Below are 13,467 nucleotides of genomic sequence, written 5' to 3'. Positions count from 1 at the left end.
AGTAAGATGACACGGTTCCCTCTATGGTTTTCAAACTGCAATTTGCTTTTTGACTGCCCAAGTTGACTAGATGGAAAATGGCAGATCCCAACAGTGCACTGCGGGAAAATGATTTTGAGGCTGAGCTCACAAAATGTGGCTGCAGTACATAGGCAGAACAGCACAATTCAATTAGGATGTGTACTACAACACACCGCTCCTAACTGCTGTAGAGCCGCAAGCCAAACTGTAATCATGAAAGGTTTTATAAGCCATCATTCTCCCCTTTAGTCAGGCTGGGCTGCTGAGAATACCTCCGCGACCTCCAGAGAATTGGGATTATAATCAGGAATCGCTCACTGTATATATCATGCCAGTTCTGCATCCCCAGCCTTTCAAAGTTAACAAGGCTGCATCCCACTCAGGGGAGCTGCGAGTTCTCAGCACTGACATTTGTGAAATATTGCTTGGAACAAAGCCCAGGAGGCACTTGTACAGATTAATAGCAGAGGTTAAGCCCACCGTCCACTTTGACACTGGTTGGCAGAGTTAGCAAGGGAAGCCGCGCTGGAAGCAAAGTTTAGGGAGAGCTATAGTACAACTTGGCTATTATTAAAACAAATATGGTTTGGGTTTTATTTACAGCCAAGAAAGAAATGTTTTCTTCTCAAATGCTCAACAAACATTCAAAAACAGCATCTGATATTTACAGTTCATATTAGATTTTTAGTACAGAAAAATGGTAGACGCCAAGAGTCCTTTGGAACTATCCTCATTAATATTATGACTTTGGAAAAGAGTATGTAAAGAGTTCTAAATAAAGACCAAGCCATACAGTTGAGATGTATTCAAACAGAAACGTCACTTACCATGTTTGAACACTCCAATTAAGAGGGATTTGTCTGCTTCCTTATCCCACCAATCTGCAGGAACTTCAGCATGGAAAGGTTCAGGGATCCACACATCGGCTTCACTGAAAGACAACATTTATAAGAAATATTAGTATTAAAAAAGAATTCCAAGTAATGAATGTGATACATAGCTCACATGCCCTCTCTCCCACGATAAACATCTGAGCATGGTGGGGAGGTATCAGCAAGGTTAAAAGAAAGGGCATGAGTCAGTAGCCCTCTGCCATGACCAGAAATGAACTTTATCACATGGTATCCCATTTTAAGGGTCATCTCAGAACACCAGTGCTTTAGTTCACATCTCTTTACACTACAAACATAAATGCAAACAGCCTTTTCCTGATTCTCATCACATCCCCAAGCACGAAGGACAAATACCGCATTCAAGATGCAAAAAAGGAGATGGGTTACTAGTGGTTTATGAAGGTTCTGAAACACAATCCATGATGTTTTCCGGCTACCCAGATTATCTCACTGAGGTTGAGAACAAATGTGAGCTCGCACTAACCTTGAGTCAGCACCCTCTAAGATCTTATCTGCCTGGTCTCCTATCACTTCTTGTCTTAGGTAGTACAGCATGCGGACACGCAGCAGGACCCTGGAGAGGAAGACAGAGGGGGGAAAAAGTTCTTAACTTCAGGACTGTTTGCCAACAGTGGCTTTTGGCAGCTGCTGCTGTTCATCCATCATCCTGCCAAGGCTGATTAGCCATGCTGTATGGTAGGCTTGAAGCGTGACAGATGGTGGCACATAATCACCTCTGTGTGGTGCTTTCTGCTGGCTTCCAACAGGCCTGCCTGGCAACCGCTCACACTGCACAGAGAGGGCCCGAGCTCAGCCCAGCCCAGGCGCACTTCATTTAGTTCTACCTAGTGCAGCTTGTGAAGTTTAGACACGTACCCTACCATTGCCTCTGAAGTATTGAGGCAAGTTTGTAAACAACTGAGCAGATGGCTTTCAGTAACTGTTCTGCTTCATTATCTCATAAAATTTCCTCAGCTGCTGCCTTAATACCATTTTTGGAAGCACATCAGAAGTTGTAGGAATAAACGAGATATAAAATCTGGTTTTACTACCTTACAATAAACCCTCAATATGGAATGTCAGGTTTTTCAGATTATACAACTTTGCTTCCGAGAAAGGAAGATGGCGACAGGGTGGGGTAGAAGGTGTGTCCTTGCTCTTCTCCTGTATGAAATACTATGTTAGACATTTTTATTCCTTCTAGTTTACTGTACCTGCGAACCTAAGCTGTAGTAGCTTGAAAAAAAAATAAAACATTAGAAAATTAAAATGTGTCCAATTCACTGACATTCTTAATCATTCTCAAGAAATCGATTTTTTAAAACCCTTGGAATTCTAGGAACTAGATTTTCAGTCCTGCATGGAGTTTCTCAATGGCTAAAACATAATTCTTTCAATAAAGTCCACCTGGTAAGTCCCAAAAGCCAGTGTCTACCAAAGCTAGCATCCCCTGCTGGACAGCCCTGGTGTGCATTCAGGACTGATACGTGAATCGTAGCCTTCTTGGCCATGAGTACATGGTAATACAAATGCTATTTCCCCAGCTGAATAATCCCATCATGTACTTGTACAGCACTTTACAACCAATGTCTCACACTTATACTAGCCCTTTTGATCTTCACGATAACCCTATGATGAAGCAGGGCAAGTTATAATTTCCGTTTTCAAATGGGAAAACTGATGGTAGCAGAAGATAAGTGACAAATCTAAGGCCAGAGTTACCTTGCACATGGCACAACTGGAACTAGGTCTTCAGGCTCTACTACACCATGCTGTTCTCAGGGTATGGAAACTGTCCCTAAAACTTCAAAATAACAACTAGGATTCACCAGAACAGACAACTCCCAATCACACATCAACAGATGCTCCTCAACAGGCCCTCCCCCAACCATGAGCCTACTCACGGCCAGCATGGGTTCTGGATAGGCCAAGTGTGAGCTTATAAATCCCTGAAGAGACTCACTTTGGATAATTCATTTCTATTTCTTTAGATTTTTTTCTCTTGTTAACTCATGAGATTAAACATTGACTGTACCATACTGACCAGATATTTTCTAAGAGTGTAAGTGGGGTCGGATTTTAGGGAGCACTCTTATGCCACAGCAGTAACCACCAAGTTTCTGAGATACCAAAAGGGTTGGAGGTAATGGTTCTGAAGACACCTCAGAGCCTCACCACAGCCCCAAGGAGCAGGGAAGACTTCCGAGCTGAGGCTGCCCTCATCTACTCGGGTTCAAACCTGGTTCTGCCCCCTAACTGGCTGAGGGTCCTTGAGGAGGTTACTCAACTTTAGTCTCAGTTTTCTTGTCAGTTAAATGGGGATAAAAATCATACTAATCTTAGACAACTCAAACAGATAATCCATATAAAGCGCTTGGCATGCTGCCAGTATTATGTGCTCAGACTTTGTTGCTGCTACTTTTACAAAGAGAAAGGCATACTTATTTACATCCTGCCTTATCCAGTTGAGATCTTGCTGCCGAGGTCTACTGGACTCACCAGGAAAGTGAGTCCTCAAGAGGATGAATAACTTGCTCAAGGTCACACGAAGCTAGGACATAGAGCTGATCAGTAGCATTGTTGCCTGAACTAGTGATACGGAAAAATGCATATTCAGAATGAGGAAACAACATATGCAGATGTTAGTTTAATAGGAACTGTTAACAGAACCCCAAGCAATGAAATAAATTTAGTTTCAATATTCTTCAATTATCTATAATCAGTTTTTGGAAATAAAGGTAAGAAATATGATTCTAAGCTCACAGGCAGAAAAAATGGACCCAGCAACTGAGGTAATATTAAGCAAAAAATAATACATGAACTCCCCAGTCTTCCCTCCACTGTACGCAGTTAGTTGAAAGTGGGATCATATAATGCTGACTACTATTCTCTAACTGATACTGGTTAAAAACCAGTCCTCTACAATGTTCATAGCACCATTATTCACAACAGCCATGATAACCAGCCCAAGTGTCCGTCAACAGATGACTGGGACAAACAAAACGTGGCATATACACACAATGGAATACTATTCAGCCATAAACAGGAATGAAATTCTGACACCGTAACACAAATGAACCTTGAAAATATTAAGAGAAGTAAGCCAGGCACAGAAGGACAAATAATCTGTGATTCCCCTAGGAGATACACAGAATAGACAAACTAATAGAAACAGAAAGTAGAATGGTGATTGCCAGGGGCCAGGCAAGTTACTGTTTAATTGATACAGTGTTTATATTTGGGAAGATGGAAACATTTCAGGTACAGATAGTGAGTATACAGCATTGTGAGTGTAATTAATGCCAATGAATTGTTCACTTATAAATGGTAAAAATGGTAAACGTTGTGTTGTGTATCTTACCATGTTAAAAAATAATCAGTCACCTAAAGGTATGCTCTCCTGCAACTTGACACCACATTTCAAGAAAAATGTTAAGGCTGTGCAAAGGCAATAACTATACCATTTAAAAGTCTTAATAACAGAGCTGTCCCTCCATATCCGCAGGAGTATGGTTCCAGGACCCCCTCAGACACCAAGATCCGCAGATGCTCAGGTCCCTCAGTTGACCCTCCAAATCTGCGAGTTCTGCATCTGCAGACGTGAAGGGCCGGCTGCATGTATTTTTTAAAGAATAAAAAGGGAATTAAGCTCTCCAGGTCCACCCTCTAATAACATACTTGTTACAGTGATGCTTCAGGTGTTTCTTGTAGCTGTCCTCCTGGAACAGGGCATCTGGGTTGCAGCTGGCCAGCCAGTCGGCATCCTGCACCACCGGCTGTGTGCTCTGGGCTTTCACCTTCTTTCCCTTCCTTCCCCTTGGCACAGGAGCTGACAAACCTAGAATCACCATCATAATAATAATAGAAGACTTTTACATTCCAATTATAGTGTCAATGGCAGAGAGCTTAATGCACGAGGCAGGGAAATATGGGGTTTATGTCACATCTCTTTATCAACAGTGTGTCACAAAGGTTCCTGGTGGCTTTGTGACCCTGTAGCACAAACAGCATGGTGGAGACCTACCGGAATGGTTGACCAAGGCTCGAGTCTGGCCATCTGCTGTGGGTGTGATCAGATCCCAGATGAAGCTTTTGATATTCTCATCCCCTTTGTAATGATTAAGACAGTACACCAGGATGGTTCTGCAGATGGTTTCTACATCTTGCTCAGTGAGTTGGCGTTTATAGCGTCCGTGGGAAAGAATGTCTGTCCACCGTCCCCAACTGCAAAGCAAATATCCAGCATGCAGAGGTGCCTGTGAGTTTTGATTTATGGCTTTACTTTAAGTCAGGTACCAGCGTTGGGAAATCCTGGGTCAAAACTAGCAACAATTCACACTGGATGATAGGAAAGAAATCCAGGGTGCAAGAGTTAAAAACACTCCTTTATACAGTAAGCTGCCCCTCAGTTCACTGCTCCTAAGCGCATGAGTTGAACTTCCACAAGAATAACACCCACAAAGCTAACCCTGGCCTTTCCAGGTACATGAAGGCTGTAGCAGCAATTTTCAGGACATGAGTGCATCCGAGGGCCTGGAAATCATGGACTTTGCTTCACACTGTCATGATTAGTACATTTTGATGTTGACCAACCATCTGAGACAAAAGGCAACTCAAGATAAAAGGTGTGACTACCCCAAAATCAAGGATGCGATGCTGAGCAGTATGGCCGCATCAACCCACCTCTAAGGGGATGCCACAGTCACTGGTGAAAGGTTCTGGAAAGCTCTGAGGTTCCTTTTGAAACGGAGTAATAACCCCAAGCATAAGAACCATCACAGGCAAGATATTCTGCCAACCCTCAGGTCCTCATGAGAAATGAGTGGGAGAAACGACTATGGACAGAAGACAGAAGCAAACAGACAATACACCATGGGGCCTGACTGCCTGTTTTGTGTTATAATCCCAGGCTAAACAGTGCTGTGCTGTCTCATCTGGGAGCTATGGAGTAAGACCACATAACAAATAGGTACGGGGGCAGGCAGCAGCAGGTGCTATGTGAGCCATGTCTTCTCCCAGGCGACAGCAGACTGAGCCACCAAGGCAGTGCTCATGGTATGAACAGCCCCTCTGCTGCAGACTGAGAGTTGTGTTTGGAGCAGAGAGCAGCGCACATCCTCCCTCAGGCCCTGCCTCTCACTTGGTCTCTTGTCACTCCCTGGTCCTCTCTGGCTCCTGTGAACTTCTTCAAGTTTCTCCAACCACAAGGCTAGCTCTCACTGCTAGGCCTTGGAACACACTGCTCTATCTGCCGGGACCTCACTTCCCTTCCCTACCCAAACCCCAGCACTCCCTCTTACCCTGGCTGATTTGTGATATCCACCAAGTCACAAGCTGTACATGCCACCTTTTGTGGAATTCCTCCTTTCATTCCTCCTAACCCCAGAAGTGGGGAGACAACACTGGAGCTGTGTCTTAACAGTGAGCTGACAGGCTCTATGCTCCACAGCAGAGTGCTTCCCTGTCACAGTATTGTCACAGTCTGCACCACTTCTACTTGCTCACCTGCCTGCCTGAGCCATGACTGTCTTGCTCAGAGCTCCACCCCTAGTGACTGAGAGGATCCTAGACAGTGCCCAGCACATAGGTGTTCAGTACATAGTGACAACTATGGGAAGAGGGAAGGGCTCGACTGAAAGACAATCTGCGCTAAGCACACTTCTTAGCTGTAGGAGTTATTTATGTGTTCCATTCCTAAAGTTACCCACAGAACTCTCAAATCTGATGATTGTGCTGAAACATGGCAGCAGGCATGGGTAGCAAAGGGCTTTTGCGGGGCAGGGCTTTTGGGATGCAGGGGGTGAGTCTCTGCCCCATGTAAGAAGAGACAAGAGAGGATGTCCAGCTTCACAGATAATGATGGACTTCTGTCGAACAAGCATTTATCAGCACTGTGTGTCTGCTCACACTGCACTACACACTGAGGGCACAATGAAGGAGCTTCCATCCTCAAGGAGCTGCAAACTGAAAGAGGGAGGCGACTCAAAAATTGTAAACAACATGATGAGTGTGATGGGAAGTGCAGGCCAGACTCAGTTGCAGAGCACAAGCTGATGACTGCGTCGGACACCCACAGAGAGCAGAAGGGAGGTAGGTCACCTCCCAGTGGAGGTGCAAGTGGGGGGTCCTCTAGGCAGTGGGAAGAGCTTGTGCAAAGACACAGATGAGATGGAGCGTGGCGCACTGAAGGAGATGAAGCCGTCTGTCCTAACAGAAGCTTGGACTACTCATGGGAAAGAACCAACAGAAGACAAGGGCCCAGAAGAGCTCTGGATGCCATGTCAGCATATGTTTGTGTTTACTCTGAAACTAATGGTAATTCATTGGAAGAAATCATCCAAGACAGGACGTCATCAGATCTGTAGAAAGGTTACTCTAGCTGCAGTTTTTTTTTTTTAACAGGAGTTGCCTGTAGTCCCACAATCTGCTAGAGAACTCTTATTGACCAATTCAGATATTTACTGAGCACCCTGCCATTCGAAGTATCACTTTGGGCATCACAGTGATTCAGAGATAAATTAGACATGGATCCTGCCTTTCAGAAACTTATACTCCAGCAGGAAAAATACAACACTTTCACAAAGTTCAAATGACCATTCATGTTTCGTATGAGTTGCAAGGAAGAATTTAACAAGTGACATTACTGCCTTTGACAATTTTTTATAACAGAAATATTAAAAGCTTACGACAGTCATAAATTTTATGCAAAGCTTGTAAAGTGAGAAAAGATTACATAATTTTGACACTTTGTTCTTAATTATTAATAATCAACATGTAACTCTAGATCTGGCATAATTCCTTAAGGTATACACAAGCACCTTAACTTCAGGTGACCTCTGAACCAGAAGCATCTGAACAACTTAGATTATGTTAACCAAATGGCTTCAAAGCCCTGTAAAGTTACTGCAGAAGCATTCATTTGACTGTGCAAAGGGGTGTCACACAAATTCAAACACAAATATAGTTTTTCTCTACCAGTTGGGAATTCTAACTACTGTTACAATAAAATTCTATCTTACGTAGTGAGTCCTACTTACCCATAGACAAGCAGATTCTTCTCCACCCTGAAACATTCACTCCTTGCATAGCCCTGTGACTTATCCTGGGGACGCCGTGGCTTTGCACAGGGCTTTTCTTCAGAATCACTTTCCAAGTCTGAGAACTCCATCAGCTCATCTTCCTTCACTGCACTGTAGAGCCTGGTCTGCTTTCTCACTCTTGGAGTATCAATAACCAGGTTGTTCTAATAAAAGAGGAGATACATTTGAAATTTCTCAAAGAGTGGCTCTTGGTTTAGATCAGATAGGTGTTCGAATGGGACTTCTTACTCACCCTCCCATTTAAGGCATCAATATCCAATTCAGCCTTCTTAGCCCACTTTTGCCAGAAATTTGGATCATCCAAGGAAATATCTGTCCTATTTCCAGATGCAACAAAACTGGCCTAAAGAGAAAAAAGAAACGCATTACTTTGAGAGGCCTTTCTCAGAAGCAGAATGTAAAGCAGCTTTTGTTTATGTATTTGCTCCAATATTGTGCATTCCTCCACTTATGCCAGACACTACAGTAGATGGGACTAGAATGACAGACTGGCCCTCAGGCAGCTCACTGACCAGGGCCTGAGACCAAACCAAGAATTACACTGCAGAGTGATAAATGATAGGGAGCAAGTGTATAGACCAGTGCAAGTGATATACAGAGGAGGGGCCCCTAACCTGGTTCAGGCAGGGTGTTGCTGGAAACCGAGAAGAAAAGTCTCTTCCATAAAATGATGCCTGAACCATTTTAAAACATTTATAAAACAGGAAAGCATGTGGAAATGTTCACAGCAGAGCATGTGCCAAGGCACAGAGAGTAAAGGGGATAAGGGTAGTCAGGGAAGAAGAGCCAGAGGTCGAGCTGGTGAGGGAGAGAGAAGCCAGGTCAAGCAGTGTCTGTATATGTTATTAACAGAGTTTGAACTCTATCCCGAGGGAACCAGGAACTATTTGAAAATAGGAATAATCTCATTATGGACACAATCATAACCACAGTCACAAGTTGGAAAGGTCATACCAATGCTTGGAGCATGGAGGTCAGAACACAGCAGAAGAGGCCACTGTAATAATTTACAGAAGAAATAACAAAATGGAGAAAAGAAGGCGGTTTAGAAACATATTCTTTAGGCCAGGCATGGCGGCTCACACCTGTAATCCCAGCACTTTGGGAGGCCGAGGTGGGTAGATGGCTTGAGGTCAGGAGTTTGAGACCAGCCTGGCTAACATGGTGAAACCCTGTCTCTACAAAAAATGCAAAAATTAGCCAGGCATGGTGGTGCACACCTGTAATCCCAGCTACTCGGGAAGCTGAGGCAAGAGAATTGCTTGAACCCAGGAGGCGGAGGTTGCAGTGAGCCGAGATTGCGCCACTGCACTCCAACCTGGGCAATAGAGCAAGACTCTGTCAAAAAAAAAAAGAAACATATTCTTTAAAAGGTAAAATTATTGGGAAGCTGAAGGTGGAAGGTCACTTGAGCCATGTGTTCAAGTCTGGCCTGGGCAACATAGTGAGACATCATCCCAAAAATAAAATAAAACAAAAGGCAAAATCAATGGAGTCAGAATCTGGGTACAAGTGAAATATGAAAGAAGAGGAAGCCAGAAAAACCTCAGCATCCATCTCAGGCATCTGAATGATGTCAGTCAGGTGGACAAACAGAGATAGGGGCAGGAGGAGAGACAGGGGTGATAAGTTTGGCTGTGCACATATTGAATACACAGTGCCTGTGAGCTCTGAGAAAATAATCTGACACAAGGCTGAAAGATGTAAAGGAGAAGATGTGGGTCTCAAAACCCACAGGAGAAGAGCCTTTCCAGATTGGAGCGGCTAGGACAACTGGATAGCCACATGCAAAATGAATGTTGGACCCCTACCTCACACCATACACAAAACTCTATCCAAATGGGATCACAGACCAAAATGTAAGAGTTAAAAACTATAAATCTTGGAATCTAAGTTACACTAGTGAATAACATTATGCTAACTGAATGAAGCCAGACACAAAAGATCATATAACATATGATTCCATTTATATGAACTGCCCACCGTCCAGAGTAGGCAAATCTGTAGAAAACATAAATCTTTGTGAGCTTGGGTTTGACAATGCACTAAGAACACAAGCGATAAAATAAATTTGGTAAACTGGGCTTCATTAAAATTATATGCTATTAAGAAGAGAGTAGGAGAAAATATCTGCAATCATATTAATACAGAACCTTCATACAGAACATATTTTAAGTCTGAAACATTAATAAAAAGAAACTCAAAAAATGAACAAAGAACTTGAATAGAATTTTTTCCAAAGATGATCTACATCTGGCCAATAAGCACATGAAAAGATGCTCAATATCATCAGAGAAATGCAAATAAAAACCAGAGTGGGATATGACCTCACACCCATTAGGATGGCTAAAACTAAAAACTCAGATAATAAAAAGTATTGGGGAGGATATGGAGTTCCATTTCCTCCATATCCTCATCTATACTTCTTACTATCTGACTTGGAAGGAAAATAGTACAGTCACTTTAGAAAACAGTCTGGCAGTTCCTCAAAGGGTCAAACATGAAGTTAACATAGGACCCAGCAATTCCACTCCTGGTATATACCCAAAAGAAATGAAAAAAAGTCCATACAAAAACTTGTACACAAATATCCATAACAACATTCTTCATAATAGCCAATAGTAAAAACAACCCAGATGTCCATTATCAACAAGTAAATGTGGTATACCCATACAATGGAATATTGTTCAGCAATAAAAAGGAATGAACTACTGATCCATGCTATAACATGGATGAACCTCAAAAACATTATACTAAGTGAATGAAGTCAGACACAAAAGATCATACATCATATGATTCCATTTATATGAACTGTCCACTGTCCAGAGAAGGCAAATCTGTAGAAAAAGAAAGTAGATTCATGCTTTCCAGATATGGCAGACTGGTATGGATAGGAATGGGGAATGACTGCTAATGAGCATGAGGACCTTTCTGGGGTATATGGAAATGTTACAAACTTAGATTGTGGCAATATTTGCTGAAGTCTGTAATATGGTAAAGGCATTGAATTGTACACGAAAGACAGGTTAATTGTATGGTCAGTTAATTACATTTCAATAAAGTCATTAAAAATAAAAGTACAGAGTGGGCCTCACTGAGATGGCTAGAACAAAATGCAGGTGAAACCTCAGAAGGGGCTCTCAGGTGGAACCATGTGGTGTACTCAGTGGTGACCCTGGCCAGAGGAGCTCTTATAGAGAGACAGGGAACAGGTGCAAGCTGGAAGCTGAAAAAGCTGAAAAATAAGTAGAAAGGGAGACAGTAGAGGCTGCAGTAGATTACGTTTGTGTGGATTTTAGCTCTGAAGAGTTTATGTATGGAGATATAGCTAAAGAAGAAAATAGAGAAGAGGTGTTTTTAAAGGAGTGACTTGATCATTCTTATAGGCTGTTTCAAAAACCAGGATCTGGGGAGAGAAGGAAGATGCCAACGGAGCAGGATCTCAGAAGTGGAGACAATAGAGTCAAGAACACAAGTGAGCGATTAGCCTCAGGAGCTGGGAAGCAGATACAAGGATGACAAGGTGAGGGCAAATACCAGTGGCAGGTACACAGAAGATAAACCAAAGCATAAAGAAAGCTTCATGTGCCAGGGGTTCCACAGGGAGTTAATGATTAATTTGATTAATTCCCAATGCATCTTGTAAGCACTTTTACAAGGTACTTTTCACATGAACTCCGTCATGCTTCTATGGAAAACCTGGCCTCTTTAGATCGATTCACACCTTAGCAAATGTGGAACCTTTCCCTTCCGACTCAATGGTAATGGTGTGGGTTCGACGTAGGAGGATCTGATCAATATCTTCTTCACAGAATTTAGACCCTTCATCCTCCTCATCCATGAGTGCGCCATAGGCCCCTTTTCGTAGAAGATCCTCTATTTCTTTCTTGGAAAGCTGTTGTACCTGTTTTAGAGAAATATTTAAAATACTCAAAATAATTTAGAATTAAGAGGTTTGCAGACTAAACAAATGCTGCATTTTTCTCAAAGAGAGTAAATCTAAATTATAACAAAGGAAAGTGTTACAAAATACACTTAAAATATTGAGGTCGAAAAATAATCAAAGGCTGAGTAATTTCTTACTATTAGTTAAATAAAGGAAAGTGCCAGAATAAATGAATGGTTTGGGCAAGGGTGGTTTTACCCCATTGGTAGCATTTTCTCTTCCACTCATAGACTGTAGCACAGCTTTATCCAGGCCCAGTTTCAAACTAGCCTTGTCGAACATTTCCCTTTCATAGGAATTTCTTGTAATCAGCCTGTAGATTTTCACAGATTTGCTCTGTCCTATTCTATGACATCTAGCCTGAGCCTGGAAGAAAAATGAAATTAATAGTTACTGCAATGAACCTAATGCTTGTGTCTCCCCACCAAATTCATATGCTGAAACCCTCATTCCAATGTGATGGTATTTGGAGGTGGCGCCTTAGGGAAGTAATTAGGTCATGAAGGTGGAGTCCTCACGAACAGGATTACTGCTCATATAAAGAGGCGAGAGAGCTGGCTCTCTTTAAGCTGGGTGAGGACACGGCAAGACGATAACTGTCCATAAACCAGGAAGAGGGCCCTCACCAAGAACCTGACTCTGCTGGCACTCTGATTTTGGACTTCCAACCTCCAGAACTGTGAGAAATAAATGTCTGTTGTTTAAGCCACCCAATTTATGGTATTTTGTTAAGGAGACCTGAGCTAAGACGGCTACCAAAGAATGACAAGACTCATCTGCCAGTTCTAAGACCCTATCTATGTGCCAATAAATAGAGGTGCAGTTTAGAAGAAGGTTAAAACTAAAAAATTTCTTCTCACATTATTAATCAACAGATTACTAGTTGGTTATTTGCTCTGAATCATAGGACACAGCCTGAGTGACGATGCAACATTAATTTATGGGTCTGACTGGGACTCTCTGTCATAGTAAGCAGAATGACTTCTTTTTTAAAGGCATCAGGACTTTCTTGTGCATTTACCTGGAGGTCATTTTGGGGATTCCAGTCTGAATCAAAGATGATGCAGGTATCAGCAGCAGTGAGGTTAATGCCTAAACCTCCTGCCCTTGTACACAGGAGGAAAACAAACCTATCAGAATCAGGTTTGGAGAATCTGTCGATAGCTGCCTGGCGGAGGTTGCCTCTTACTCGGCCGTCGATCCTTTCATATGGGTACCTAGAAAACATCAGTGTGAACAAGGAGGCCTGACACATAGCGACAACATACTTGCTCCTTTTTTTAATTTTTAATTATTACAATATGGAATATATATTAAAAAGACTAATATGACTTAACAGAACTAATCTCAGAGCAAATAGGGTTTATTGGCGTTTTTTATATAATTGATTGAATGACCAAAGATTAAATTTTATTTTACTTCCTCTCCAGGGAAATAGTTAAATTCTAAAAACAGCTGACACCTATAACAGTAAGATAACAAATAATTTCAATTTTAAGTAAGAACT

At 42.3% G+C, this 13,467-nt stretch overlaps 1 protein-coding gene across 14 annotated transcripts in view; it reads right to left on the bottom strand.

The window, feature by feature from the left end:
- CHD7 (chromodomain helicase DNA binding protein 7) overlaps positions 1-13,467 on the bottom strand; it is a 191,705-nt gene that overhangs the window by 17,012 nt on the left and 161,226 nt on the right. For 10 of the 14 annotated variants that reach the window (XM_034966133.3, XM_055116579.2, XM_055116580.2 and 7 more), the window contains 10 exons: positions 12,982-13,177; positions 12,159-12,326; positions 11,739-11,918; positions 8,247-8,357; positions 7,952-8,157; positions 4,939-5,138; positions 4,593-4,752; positions 3,414-3,503; positions 1,399-1,488; positions 849-952 (listed from right to left, as the gene is read on the bottom strand). In XM_034966133.3, the coding sequence (XP_034822024.3) occupies positions 849-952; positions 1,399-1,488; positions 3,414-3,503; positions 4,593-4,752; positions 4,939-5,138; positions 7,952-8,157; positions 8,247-8,357; positions 11,739-11,918; positions 12,159-12,326; positions 12,982-13,177 (1,505 nt within the window). The remainder of the gene's footprint in view (positions 1-848; positions 953-1,398; positions 1,489-3,413; positions 3,504-4,592; positions 4,753-4,938; positions 5,139-7,951; positions 8,158-8,246; positions 8,358-11,738; positions 11,919-12,158; positions 12,327-12,981; positions 13,178-13,467) is intronic. The other 4 variants (XM_034966134.3, XM_055116582.2, XM_055116583.2 and 1 more) reach the window with 1 other exon arrangement.

The sequence above is a fragment of the Pan paniscus genome, chromosome 7 (genome assembly GCF_029289425.2).
Source record: "Pan paniscus chromosome 7, NHGRI_mPanPan1-v2.0_pri, whole genome shotgun sequence".
Taxonomy (NCBI): domain Eukaryota; kingdom Metazoa; phylum Chordata; class Mammalia; order Primates; family Hominidae; genus Pan; species Pan paniscus.
This window is presented reverse-complemented; position numbering and strand designations above follow the sequence as displayed.